The sequence below is a fragment of the Heterocephalus glaber genome, unplaced genomic scaffold (assembly GCF_053883595.1).
Source record: "Heterocephalus glaber isolate CG9 unplaced genomic scaffold, H.glaber_assembly_v1.0 deba00000122, whole genome shotgun sequence".
Taxonomy (NCBI): Eukaryota; Metazoa; Chordata; class Mammalia; order Rodentia; family Bathyergidae; genus Heterocephalus; species Heterocephalus glaber.
In genome coordinates, this window is record NW_028258138.1 from 4,514,706 (window position 1) to 4,528,128 (window position 13,423).

General features: G+C 47.9%; 1 protein-coding gene across 10 annotated transcripts in view; it reads left to right on the plus strand.

The window, feature by feature from the left end:
* Positions 1-13,423, plus strand: part of Dop1b (DOP1 leucine zipper like protein B) — a 92,717-nt gene that overhangs the window by 36,134 nt on the left and 43,160 nt on the right. For 7 of the 10 annotated variants that reach the window (XR_015451492.1, XM_087211936.1, XM_087211966.1 and 4 more), the window contains exons 7-13: positions 484-607; positions 3,391-3,500; positions 3,740-3,854; positions 5,156-5,276; positions 6,989-7,129; positions 8,669-8,771; positions 10,027-10,218. Coding sequence is in view for 9 of the 10 variants with exons in the window: in XM_087211936.1 (XP_087068062.1) it covers positions 484-607; positions 3,391-3,500; positions 3,740-3,854; positions 5,156-5,276; positions 6,989-7,129; positions 8,669-8,771; positions 10,027-10,218 (906 nt within the window). In the remaining variant the exon portion in view is untranslated. Of the gene's footprint in view, positions 1-483; positions 608-3,390; positions 3,501-3,739; positions 3,855-5,155; positions 5,277-6,929; positions 7,130-8,668; positions 8,772-10,026; positions 10,219-13,423 lie in introns of those variants that run through there. The other 3 variants (XM_087211948.1, XM_087211945.1, XM_087211964.1) reach the window with 2 other exon arrangements.

Here is a 13,423-nt window from a genome sequence, read left to right on the forward strand (position 1 = left end):
TAGGGGCACCGACTTCCAGCAGGGTCTTCGTGAGAGGAAAGCGAAGCCGCTTCGTGGTCACTGTCTGTTTTTGTCAGTCACAGGCCCTGGTTCCTTTTCTTGCGGGTGGTGTTTCCATCACAGATACTGAATAGCTTCTTTGCCGGGAATGTGGAGCACACCAGCCTCTTTCACATGTGTGGGCGTGGTCCTGGGGATTGAACTCGGGGCTTTCACACTGAGCTACACCTCCAGCCCTTTTATTTTTTACTCTGAGCAGGGTCTCATTAAGTTGCCCTGACGAGGCTCAAACTTGCAGTCCTCCTGCCTCGGCCTCCCAGAGTGCTGGCATTGCAGGCATGCACCACCATGCCTGGCCAGATCAACCTCTTTTGGGAACAGCCTTTTGGAATAAATGGTTAAAGAAGGGCTGTGTGTCAGAAAGTCAGCAACCTCCTTCATTATTCCTTTCCTGACCTGAAGTTTTCTCTGTCCTTCCAATAGGATCCCAATGAAAGAACCATTCCCCTGCTCAGAGCCGACATTGTCCACCTCCTCTCGGCTGCCACCCAGACCCTGCTTCGAAGGGACATGTCCCTGAACAGAAGGCTCTACGCCTGGTTGCTAGGTACCGAGCAGTAAGCAGTCATAAAGTCAGTGTATGCGGGGCCTGGAAGTGCTGACTTCCAGTCTTGGTGACGGGTCTCTGAGTCACAGAGTGGAAAGACACCACACTGACTAAGCACAGCTCTGGTCAGTTAAGTCTCCTGCCCACAAGCAGCTTTGGCTCTTTGCAGCTTTAAACGAGGCGAGGAGGAATAAGTAGGATTTTTTAAATGCCAACTGAGTTCAATTTTAAGAGCTTGAAATGTCACCCCTCTTGTTAGAAGCTAGACCTTACTCTGTTGGAAGTTGGCTCTCTGGAGAAGTTTCCTGGGAGAAGGGTGTGTGTGGAGAAAACCCAGGACATTGTGGAGTACATGTGAATACAGCATCGGGGATGCTTGCGGAGGTATTTAGGTACCCTGTGCGAGTGTGAGGCCTTACATGAGGTCCCCAGGCCCCTCGTGCACACACCTAGGAGTGGTGCTGTGCAGCTCGCTTGTGCGAGAACAGTGCGGCCTCACTGAACCTCATCGACAGTCGCGTAACTCTCATTCCAAGGCCAGGGCCCCTGCAATTTCTTCTTCCCTTTCTCTCTGTAAAACTTGGAAGAGTCACTGCAAGGAAGTTTACTTCAGGGTCTTAAGAAGACTATTACAGGCTCTTTTAGGATTTTTAGTGAAGGGATGAAGTTGTTAAATGCGTGGCTCTGCTCCTAGGAGGCAGGTCTTGGTATTCTAGGTACGGGGGACCCTGGGCTCCACCAGCCAGGTCCCAGGAGCCCCGTTGTCTTTGCTGGGCCATGGAAGCTGGTGGGCTTGCCGGGCCCCTGGCTGAGGGGAGGGTATTTGTGAGGCCACCTTGACTACACACACACACACACGCACACACACACGCACACACACGCACGCGCGGGACTCTGGTCAGCAGACTCGGCTCTGTACAGCCTCGCCCCGTCAGCGCCTTGCCATCATACGCGTTAGACATGGGGGGAGTTCTTGAGGCAAACTGGACTGATGCCCACCGAGTCGGGGTTCTGCCTGCCCGATCCTTAGCCACAGCCGTCAGAGTGAGATGCAGGGCTGGGGCCGTGGTGCCATGGTAGAGCTTTTGCCAGGTGTGTGCGCAGGCCTGGGTTCAGTTCCCAGAGTGGGAAAAACAACAGAAAGATACAGCATGGTCTGATCTGGGTTTTCTTCTTTTCTTTTTTTTTTTACCTGGATACAGGAAAGTTTGTTGTAATTCCTGAGAGTACCAAAAAAAATTTTTTGGCACTAAGAGAGAGTGAGCCAAAATGATCATAAGTTCAAGTCATAGCTGAAAAATTAAAGACCTTTCAAGAACCTTTCTCAAAATAAACAAATAAATAAATGCTAGGGAGGTAGCTTTAAGGATATAGGATTAATCCCTAGCACCTCCCAGAACAAAAAAGGCCTTTTTCTCACCTTCTGTGCCCACTACTCCTTTACACCCCCGCCTAGCATTCCAGCTGTATGGATAAACCACACAGTTGTAATGTGCTAGAAAAGGTCTTTGAATGTTGCACTAAAATTGACCTCTCTGCCTCAGGGAAGGCACAGTTTCTACATGTTTTGTTCATTGATACATTTATAACATTTTGAAGTTTAAATAGTACCACAGAGTCCAAACTTTGAAGATAAATGGATCCGATCTGTAGAGGAGACCAATAGTATTGCATGACTTACGTATTTCGTGCCTTTTAAAAATTATATTGATACATTGAAGATATACAATATAATGACATTCATCATTGGAAATTTGCACCTTTACGTAATCTCTCTTGGTTCTTATTTTTTCCCCCTTCCCCTGCCCTCCCTTCAACCCCTCGATCCCTCCCTATTTACAAAGACTTTGTTTCCATTTTTCCACTTTCTCATATTATTTCCATTCCCTTCTTTCCTTTCCCCTACCCCTCCCATTTCCCCTTCCCCTTGCCCCTTTTCTTCCTATTTCACATTATCTATTATATCTTTTAGTCCTTATTTACACTTTCAGTTTCTCACACTAGAGAAACTATTCGGTATTTACACATGTGTGTTCTATTTATTTCACTTAAGAGTATTGCCTCAATGTGCATCCATTTAGCTATAAATGTCTCTAGTTTCTCGTTCTCTATGGCTGAGTAGTACTCCATTTTACTTTAAAAAAAACACACACATTTTCTTTATCCAGTCTCCAGTTGATGGGCAATTGGGTTGTTTCCAAGTTTTAGGTATCACGAATTGTGTTGCTGTGAACATGGGTGCACATAGATCACTGTGGTGTGATTCTTTTAATTCTTTGGGGAAGATCCCCAGGAGTGGAATAGCTGGGTCAAATGGGACCTCTAGTCCTAGTTCTTTGAGGTATCTCCATCCTGATTTCCACAGCGGTTGCACCAGTCTGTACTCCCACCAGCAGTGGAGCAGGGTTCCTCTTTCCCCACAGCCCCGCCAGCATTTGTTATTGGCTGATTTCTTGATAGCAGCCACTCTTTCTGGGGTGAGGTGGAATCTCAGTGTTGTTTTCATCTGCATCTCTCAAATGACCAGTGATGTGGAACATTTTTTCATATGTTTATTTGCTGCTTTTACTTCTTTGTCTGAGAAATGTCTGTTCATTTCAGATGCCCATTTTTGGATTGGGTCTTTGAATTTGGGGGGTCTGATTTTTTTAAGTTCTTTATATATGATCTGGGTTTTCGTTGGAGAAATTATATTTTTAAAACATATCCAAGCGTGAGACTTTTGCACAATACAGTGCAAATCATAGCTCTCTTGACAGCTTTTGGTGTCTGTTCTTTTACAGGTTCAGATATTAAAGGAAATACCATTGTGCCAGAAACTGACATCTCAAATTCTTATCAAGACCAATCCTCTTATTTTTTTGAAAAATACTCCAAGGATCTTTTAGTTGAGGTAAAGGACATTTCTGGAAAGTTCCGCCCCACCAGGGCTTCCCCATCCCGACTGCAGCGGGTTCCGTGTGAAACTTCAGAGTAGACAATGGGAGTGGTCCTTGCTACATGGCTGGAGAACTGAGGTGTACTTGTGTGTTAGGGGCTGGTTCTTTCTCTACCCAGGTGCTTAACAATTAAGACAACTGGTAATGTCATGCTTCACCTGCTCAGTATCCTAATGTGTGGCTTTTTAAACAGAGTCTGGCTGAGATACTGCACCAGAAGTTCTCCAACACAGATGTCGAGGAGCGGCACCATGCGTACCTGAAGCCTTTCCGCATCCTAGTTAGTCTGCTCGACAAGCCTGAAATAGGTAACGTGAGAAATGCTTCTACCTACGATGGGGCCTGGATATGGATTTCCTGTTCTCAGGGAATTATAACACCATGAGATACAAATAGTGCATTATTTTGACTATAATTTAATCTTTGGAATTTCAGAATCTGGGAATCACATGGCTCAGTTCTCATTTCTGAGACCATTTAAGAGTTTTACACAGGCCAGAGGTGGTGGTGCACATCTGTAATCCCAGCACTCTGGGAGGCTGAGGCAGGAGGATAAGAAGTTCAAGCCCAGACTAAGCAATTTAGTGACGTAGCAAGACCCTATCTCGAAAAATAAAAAAGTACTAGCAATGTAGCTCAGTGCTAAGGCCCTAGGTTCAATTCCCAGGACTCAGAAAAATAATAAAGTTTTGCATAGTAACTTGAGAATTCTTGTTAATAAAGTGCTTTTGAGCTCCCAGTGCCCATGTGTGTGTGGGCCTGCACAAAACACACAGTACTGTATCTGTCTCCTTTTTAAAGTTCCTCCATGGGCCATCACTCGTTTTGAGCAGTTACTTTGGGCAGCTGATGTGCACACATCATTAGCCACATGGCCGCCTCATGTAATGCCCACGCCTGCTGTTGTCCCACCGAGAACCCTGAGGTGGGCCCCTGCCCCCCACACCTTCCAGTCGGCGGGAAAGCATCTCTGACCTTCAGCTGGTGGTGTTCTTTTTTTTTTTTTGGTACCGGGGATCGAACTCGGGTCCTTGTGCTTGCGCAGCAGGCAGCGAAACCACTGAGCTAAATCCCTGGCCCTGGTGTTGTTCTTTTGTTGATCTCCACAAGCTTTTGAGGCTCCGCATTATTTCCTTTGTATTGTTCTAGCTCATGATTAAAGGAAATCGGAATAGGGAAGTTGCACCCTCCATGGGTATGTGTATGGCAGATTTCTGGCCAGTGGTTTGGGTGCACCGGAACAGGGAACTTTCTGGCAGCTCCATGAGTAGGAGCTGGTGTAAGCAACGTTGCCTCTCGGGGCCTCAGTCTCCTTGGGCATCACCAGGGATGGCAGTAGGGTACCCAGTCCTTTGGCCGTGATGAGGACTCAGTGTGTTCACAGCTGGGAAATGCTGACGGCAGCGTCGGACACAGTGAGCCCCACAGGGCCTCACTGTTGTCATGAATGTCATTTCCCCTTTGTGCCACTGAAGTTACATCCTATGCATCTCAGTGTCTGTAAAAGACCTGTGTCTTTGGGCTACTCTGTCTTTGTTTTCTGTGTGTTGCGTACTGATTTATGAACAGATTGTTAGTCTTTCTCTGACCTCTTTCTTTCTGATTGCAGGTCCTCAAGTGGTTGAGAATCTGTTTCTCGAGGTCATCAGGGCCTTTTATGCTTACTGCAGAGACGCCCTTGGCTCTGACCTCCAGCTCAGCTACACTCAGAGTGGGAATCTCCTGAGCAGGTAGGAGTCCAGCCTCTCCTGTCCGTCCCTCCCTCCCAGGGCCAGAGCCTCTCTTCTGTTTACTGTGAGCTGTGAAGTGCTGGGGAAAGCAGAGACACGGCAGGTTGGGCTCTCACTGAAATACTCTGTGCTCTTAGTCCATCAGCACAATTGCCTGCCCTTGCGGAGCACTGGGAAGAGAGGAAAGCTTTGCTCCCGCCTCTTCCCTAGCCTGGATGTGCAGACAAGTGTGACAGTTGTGCAGTGGGACCTGGTGTCCCGAGTGGCGAGTGGCGAGGCACACACAGGGAGAAGAGAACCGAGCAAAGGGGAGAGGGGAGTTCAGGAAGCGAGGGAGGGAACGGAGCCGGTGCCAAGGGGGGAGCGGCCCAGGTCGGGGACACAGGCTTCCGGTGTGGTGGTTGCAGTTACCTCTGACCCTTGGGTTTTGTGCTTTTCAGGATAAAACAACTTCTTTGTGCTTCACTCTTAGTGTGATTTCCTTCTGCTGGAATTGGCCGCGGGTGTAGTGAAAATTTCAACTAATTCTCAGATTTTTCTGTGTATTCACCGTTAAGGGTCTTGAGAATTCTCAATGTTTGCTTTTTTCTTTTCTTTTTATGTTCGCTTTTTTCTCCCAAAGTGAAAGGTTATTGTTTTCCTGAGTGTGAAAGTAACACATGATCACTATAGAATTCACTGATATTTGTAGACCTTAAGAAAAGTATATCACCCATAATTCTGCCATCCTTCAGAGGAAAATAAAACTCACTTCTTTCTGGACTTCTAGTGCATATGTGAATATGTAAATGCCTATCTTTATTTCAAAGATGGAACTACACTTGCTGCTACACTTGCTGTTGGCCGCTATAAAAATGCAAATTTCGAACAGCTCTGTACTGTTCGTGGACCGTGGTGGTGGCCTTAGAGTCCTTGGTAAGGAGCGATCTTGTATTGAGTAAATGCCACCTGACTCGGAGGCGGCTTCCACTCTGTGATTCTCAGTGGCCTCGCAGGGGTTCCTTTGTGCGTGCATCTCTGTACCTGGGTGAGGACTGCTGGGGTCCTGGGGGTTGTTTCTGGAGCCACAGAACGTACACATTTACAGTTTCAGCCAAGGCCTGAGGATGCAGCTTAGCGGTAGAGCCCTTACCTAGTGTGCACGAGGCCCTGCGTTTGAGCCCCAATACTACCATCAAACAAGCAGAATTTAGCCAAATGTCTGCCAAAGTACAGTACCCTAGTTACCTTTGGCTAGATTAAAACTGCTTTTCTTCATCTTTTCTGGGGGGGACAGGATTTTACTATGTCATTCACATTGGCCTTGAACTCTGTGTAGCCCAGGCTGGCCTCAAACTCATGGCAATCCTCCTGCCTCAGCCTCCCAAGTGCTGGTATTACAGGCATGCACCACCATATCCGGCTACTAAAACTGGTTTTCTGTATCAAAATCGCGTGTGTGTGTGTGTGTGTGTGTGTGTGTGTGTGTGTGTGTGTTTTAGCAATACTAGGGATCAAACTCAGGCTGAGTTATACTCCCAGCCCTTTTCATTTTTTATTTTGAGACAGGTTGTCTCAAGTTTGAGATCCTCCTGCCTCAGCTTTCTGTGTGGTTGAGTTCACAGGTGTGCGCCACTTTACCCCGCAGAACAGTAATATTTTTATCTTTCTCAGAGTTTGTCGACCTCTCTGGAAATAAGTCACAAACAGTAGAATGCATTACAATCTCTCAGACACAGCATGCTTTGTTCCAGTACAATCAAGGAAAACAAAAATGCCTCTGAGATCGTTAAGACGGTGAACTTGCTGATCTCCTCCCTCAGCACCGACTTCCTCTGGGATTATATGACAAGGTGCTTCGAGGAGTGCTTCAGGTGAGTGCAGTCACAGGGCAGCGCAGAAGGCCACAGGCAGAAGGGCGCCTGCCGGGCCGGGCCAGTGTGGCTCCCGGCCAGCAGGAGGCTGAGTGGCCTCTGCCAGGCTCAGAGTGCGGCAGCGGGACTGGGAGGAGTGCACTGAGGATCCTGAAAAGTGCTCCTCCAACCAGCTACAGCCCTGGTGCCCATGTTTGTCTTTTTGGTTGTTTTTGTTTTTATTCTGAGAATTAGATGTCGATACCCAAACAGAGCCTGACACCTCTTGGTCCCCTCACCCCGCCCTTCCCACGACATCACTGGGCGCCTGTCCCAAGTGGGAAGCAGAGATGCCACCGCTCTCGTCAGCTGATGTTTGCCCAAGTGTCCCATGGTACTGTCCTGGGGGCGACAGCCCTGTGGATATGTTTCCCTACAGTTTTTTCCTCTCGATTTTGTACTTTTTTATCAGTCGCATTTAGGGTCCGCAGCGGCCCCTTCCCGGGGGAGCTGGTGCACATGCAGCACACGGCCTTCCCTTTCCACCCCGTGCCGCTCTCCTCGAGTGTCAGGGCCCATGGTGTCGCTCACTCACGGTCATGCATGTCTCTGCACGTGCAGCCCTGCAGTCTGGGGCCGGAGCTGTCACACGTGCGCGGGGTCCTGAGCACTTCCTAAGATGGGCTCCAAGAGGTCAAGCGCTGGCTCACGAGGAGGGGCACAGGTGGGCTTGGCAGGGCCTCAATTTGAGACCCACTTCTCTCAGCGTCCGTGGGGGTTGGCTCCAGGCCTCTGCGGGGACCCAGGTCTGTGAGGCCCACGCGCCTGGCATGACTGCAGTGCCTGCATGTGACCAGCAGCCCGCTGCGTCCTCTCAGTCCCCCCTAGTGACTTAGAACACAGTATTGTGCTCTGTGGGTGGCTCTTCTACTTACCGCTTAGGGAATAAGGACAGGAAAACAGTCCGCACGTGTTCAGGGCAGGTCCACGTGCTTTGCTCTGTGGTTGGTTGAATCCACAGATGCAGAGCCCACAGATACACAGGTTGGGTTGTGCTCTTCAACATAGCTGTTAGCCAGTTCCCAGTGATTGCAAAGGAAGCGTTGAGTTTCCAGACGAGGTAAGCAGCTGACAGGAGAGGTGCTCTTTTCAGCAGAAGCTGAAGAATCCCAGCACCTCCAGGGGAGGTGGCGAACAGCTGTCAGGCTGGGGTCATTCTCAGCCCGGCCTGTACCCTGAGAACGTGGTGGCCTTGCTTCGGGGTGGGAGCCCTGGGCTGTACCTGTTGGCTGCACTGTAGGAGTGGAACCGACCGCACAGGGATACGGGCACCCCGTGTGAACCGATGGGATGAAAGTCAGAGGGACCCCGTCCCGGAGACACAGTCGGGGCACCTGTTGACCCCTTGTGTGTTAACTGGTCACCAGAGCTTAGCTACTGGAACAAGAGCTGATGGTAGGTACTGTGTTGAAAAAGGATGACCTTGTTGGAAGTCATCAGATGATCAGAGTTCTCAGGGGCGAGGCACTAACTGGCTTTCCTTTCTTGTGATTAATGCAGACCAGTGAAGCAGGGCAGCCCTGCTGGGAAACCCGTCAGGCCCCTGCCCACCGTCTCGGAGCTCTGCACTCTGCTCGCCTTCCTCCTGGATGTCATCCCCTTGGTATGCAGGGACTGTGTGGAAGAGATGGCCCAGGGCTTGCTGCTGTTGTGTTCTCAGGCCAGGCATGATGGCGTACTTCTATAATCCCGGCTCCCAAGAGGCCAAAGCCAAGGCAGGAGGATCACCTCAAGCGCAAGGCCAGCCTGGGATACATAGCAAGACCCTATCTATCTAATCCCCCCAAAATTGTTGTTATTGTACACTTACTAGTGTGGTTGGCCTGTTTTATAAACCTAAATTTACCAAAAAGTGGACTTACCTAAATAAGAAACACTGTTTCAATGCATGTTTTGCTACAGATAAATTTAGCTTGGTACAATCTTTTTTTCTTTGTTTTGTTTGTAGTCATGCTGGGACGGAACCAGGGCCTCATGCATGCCAGGCAAGCTTTCTACCACTGAGTTATACTCTCATAACTTATAAGCCCTTAATTAAGGCATTACAAATGAAAGAGGGCAGGGAGTATAGCTTTGTGGTAGAGCACTTGCCTAGCATGTGCAGGGCCCAAGGTTCAATCCCCAGCACTGTAAAAAATAATAAAAGGGGCTGTAACTTTTGAGGCCATTGTAAATGGACCCAGCTCATTTTATATAAATTGGATGATAAACTGATACTGCAACTTTTTAGGGGTGACTAAACATATTTCCTAGTTAAAATTGTGTAGTTGGATTATTTTCTTGAGGGAAATTAATTTTTTTTTTTTTTTGTACTGGGGATCGAACCCAGGACCTTGTGCTTGTGAGCCAGGTGCTGGAACTGCAGAGCTAAATCCCTGGCCCTGGGAAATTAATTTTTTTTGAGACAGGGTCTCACTATGTAGTTCAGGCTGGCCTTGAATTCACTATGTAGCCCAGGCTGGCTTTGAAATCGCAACAATCCTCCTGCCTCAGCCTCCCGAGTGCTGGGATTATAGGTGTGCACCACCACACTTGGCTGGAAATTAATTTTTTAAATATGGGAATATGGCAGTTTTACTATTTTCTCTTAGGGTAAAGATCAAAAGAAAGTATTAGAGCCAGGTGCAGGGGTACACTCCTATCATCCCAGCTATTTGGGAGGCTGAGGCAGGAGGATTATAAATTCGAGGCTATCCTGGGCAATTTAGCAGGACCCTATCTCAGAACTTGAGGAGGGCTAGTACTTTATTTTCTGACTGTGAAACCTGTGTTCCAAAACCAGAGCTGTCTAAGCCAGCAGGTTGAGCGTCTTCCCAAGTAGAGACCGCCCAGGTGAGTGACTGCGCTTGTCTTCACAGGAGCTCTACTCAGAGGTCCAGACCCAGTACCTCCCGCAGGTGCTCGGCTGCCTGCTGCAGTCTCTGACCGAGGAGATGGAGGCCTTGAGCTTGCCTGAGCTCACGCACGCCCTGAAGACGTGTTTCAAGGTGCTCAGCAAGGTCCAGATGCCGCCCTCCTACCTGGATGCGGAGCCTACAAGTGGAAGCTTGGTATGTGCCGGTCGGGGTGAGCTCAGGCTTCCTGGGCAGCTCAGGCCTGCCGGCTGGGGTTGGCTCAGGGATGCTGATGAGAGGGTGTCGGGGAGGCATCAGACACGCCTGTGACACATGTGAACACCAGGTTTTGGGTAGCTACACCCCACGTGCCGCCAGCCTCACTACTGACCAGAGCACCGGCCCCACGTGACCACAGTCTTGGCCAGGCCGTGCAGCTACGGTCAGGACTTCCGGCTGGGGGTTGTGTGTGTGTGTGCGCGCGCGCACGCGCGCGCGTGTGGCTTGGGTTATCTAAACACAAGCGAGAATACACCCTGCTTTTGACTTGCTAGGGTCCCCTGACGAAGTGCCACACACTGGGCGGCTGGCACAGCAGAAATGTCTTTCCTCACAGTTCTGGGGGTCAGAGCCCAGGATCAGGGTGTCAGAGGGCTTGGTTCCTCCCTAGCCATCTGTGGCTTAGCCTCGTGATACGTAGCCCCCACCTCTGCCTTTGTGGTCATATGTGCTTGCCCCGTGTGCTTGTCTGTCTCTGGGTCCAGATTTCCCCTTTGTATTGTTTTTAAAGATTTTTTTGGCTTTTTTAGGTCTCTCTATGTAGTTCAGCTGGTCTTGAACTCACTGTGTAGACCTGGCTGGCCTCAAACTTGAAGCAATCCCCTTGCCTCAGCCTCCCGAGTGCTGGGATTACAGGGGTGCACTACCAATCCAGCACAGTTTCCCCTTTTTATAAGGACAAAGTCTGGTTGAATTTGGCCGCATCCTACTGGCCCCATCTTAATCTTCTGCAAAGACCCTATGTACCAGAAGTTAGGGCTCTAATATGTTTTAGGGGCGCAGTTCAACCTATAACCTATACTATTTTGTGACTTGCTGTGCCTTTAGTTTGTTTAAATAATATTTGGGGGACGTCCTTGCATATCAGTATAAATGATACGGAAAAGTTTTAGATAACTTAATAGATTGAATATTAAGGTAGTTGTAGAAGCAAAATGAGCAATGTGTTCTTTTAAGATTTGCTTTTCCCATAACTCCTTGTTTAAGGTGACGGTTATCTGACTCTAACCGGTAACTTCATTAACCTAACAAAGTTACCATGCTAGGGTGAATTTACAATATATGTGTGCCTATCTTGTGTCTGTGATTTGTAAATAGGAACTGGAATTGTATTTACACATCAAAGACCACTAGGGATGAGATAATGGCTAAAAATGATATAAAAAGGGAAATGCTGAACAAAGGGGGCTCAGATACTAGCCAGACTGGTTTCCCGCCCGCTCGAGAGAAGAAATTTTATTATTTTATCTGAATTCTGTGTCTCCATGTATTTCTTTCTGAGATTTCTGCAACATAAATAAAGGTGTCTTACTCTTTTTTACTTTCTGGATAATAGTCCATGATATGGATTGTGTTAATGTTTCCCTGTGGATGTGTTTAGTTCCTTTTCTGTTGTTCTAGTTAAAGCAGTTTCCAGTCTGCATCCTCGTCCACTTCACACACGGTGCTGGTTACAGGAAGGTTCTGGGCAGAGTGCTGCAGTGGACAGGCACGCATGCTCCTCAAGTCCATGAGAGCTGCTGCCTACCATCTTCTGAAAAGACTGATGGCAGAGAACCATGGACAGTCTGATCCCCCGGTCTTTGGCTTGTTTTTCTTTTCTTTTCTTTTCTTTTCTTTTCTATTGGGGGATTTGAAAATGTCACCCTTGAAATCAGTGTGGTGCTGCAGACGCTAACCGTGAGGCCTGTGGGAAGGAGCTGGGTGTGCTGGAGATAAATAAGCTGCCAGTTTACAGGCTACAATCATACCCTCCACTCGGAAGTTTACAGGCCGGGGATTTAGCTCAGTGGTTTCTACCGCCTGCTGCATAAGCACAAGGACCCGAGTTCGATCCCTGGTACCAAAAAAACAGAAGTACAAAGTTTGTTCTCTCTCTCTTTCCTTAGTTGTTCCAGCTATGAGGAAAAACTCTGAAAACAATTTGAAGTAAAAGCCTAAGCATTTATAGCTTACAAGTATGAATCGCGGTATGCTTGAAATCACAGACTGCCTTCTCACTCTTCCTAGAGAGCACAGCAGACTAAATGCTGGAGTTTCAGATTGAATATAATGTTGCTTCAGTAACAGTGTGGAAAGAGAAAAGCTTGATCCATTAATGGTTGAAGTGGCTTCACTTTGGGAAAGCCACCGTGTGTGTGTGTGTGTGTGTGTGTGTGTGTGTGTGTGTGTACAATGAATGTTTAAAGTTTTTAAAAATTATTACAGTAGCAAGCTCAAGGTCCCAAGTTTGATCCCTGGTACCAAAAAAAAAAAATTACTGCCATAAAAGACGCACTGCCATTAATCCCCCTCACTGTGAACACACTTACCCAGTATCATTCTTGCCACTTTCTGAAGCAGCTGTGGGAGGGAGTCCTTTGTCTTTATGAGGTGATCACAAATACAGTGACTGCTGCGGAGCGCCATCCAGCAGAAAGGCAGCTGCGAAAAACATGGCTCTGCGTTCCCTGCCACTTTATTCACTGGATCTGGGAGCATGTGACTTCTGGCTCTTCCCGAAAATTAAAATGACCCTGAAAGGGAAATGATTTGAATCGATTCAGGACATCAAGGCAGCCAGGACAGTGCAGCTAAGAACACTCAGGAAAGAGGGCTCCAGAGCTGCTACAGGAAGTGGTGAGGACCATGGGATGAGTGTGTTCAAAGCAAGGGGGAGCATTTTGAGGGAGATTCATGGCAATGTGTCTTTTACTATAAAATTTTTTTATTATTTAAACATTCACTATTTAGGGGGTTTTTTGGTTTTGTTTTGTTGGGTTTTTGTTTTGGTTTTTTGAGGCAAGGTCTCATTCTGTAGTTCAGGCAGGCCTTGAACTCACTGCAATCCTCCTGCCTCAGCCTCCCAAGTACTGGTATTACAGGCGCACACCACCATACCTGGCCCATATTCACTATTTTTTGACCACACCTTGTATGCATGTATATGCATAGTCAGGTTGAGTGTCTCTTATCTGAAATGCTTAACACCAGCAGTGTTTCAGATTTTAGACATTTTTCAGACTTAAGAATATTTGCAAATACATGATACATCTTGGGGATGGAGTACAAGTCTAAACATGGGATTCCTTTATGTTTCATATGGGTCTCATACACATAGCCTGAAGATAATTTATTTTTGAGGTCTATCAGTTGGCTGACT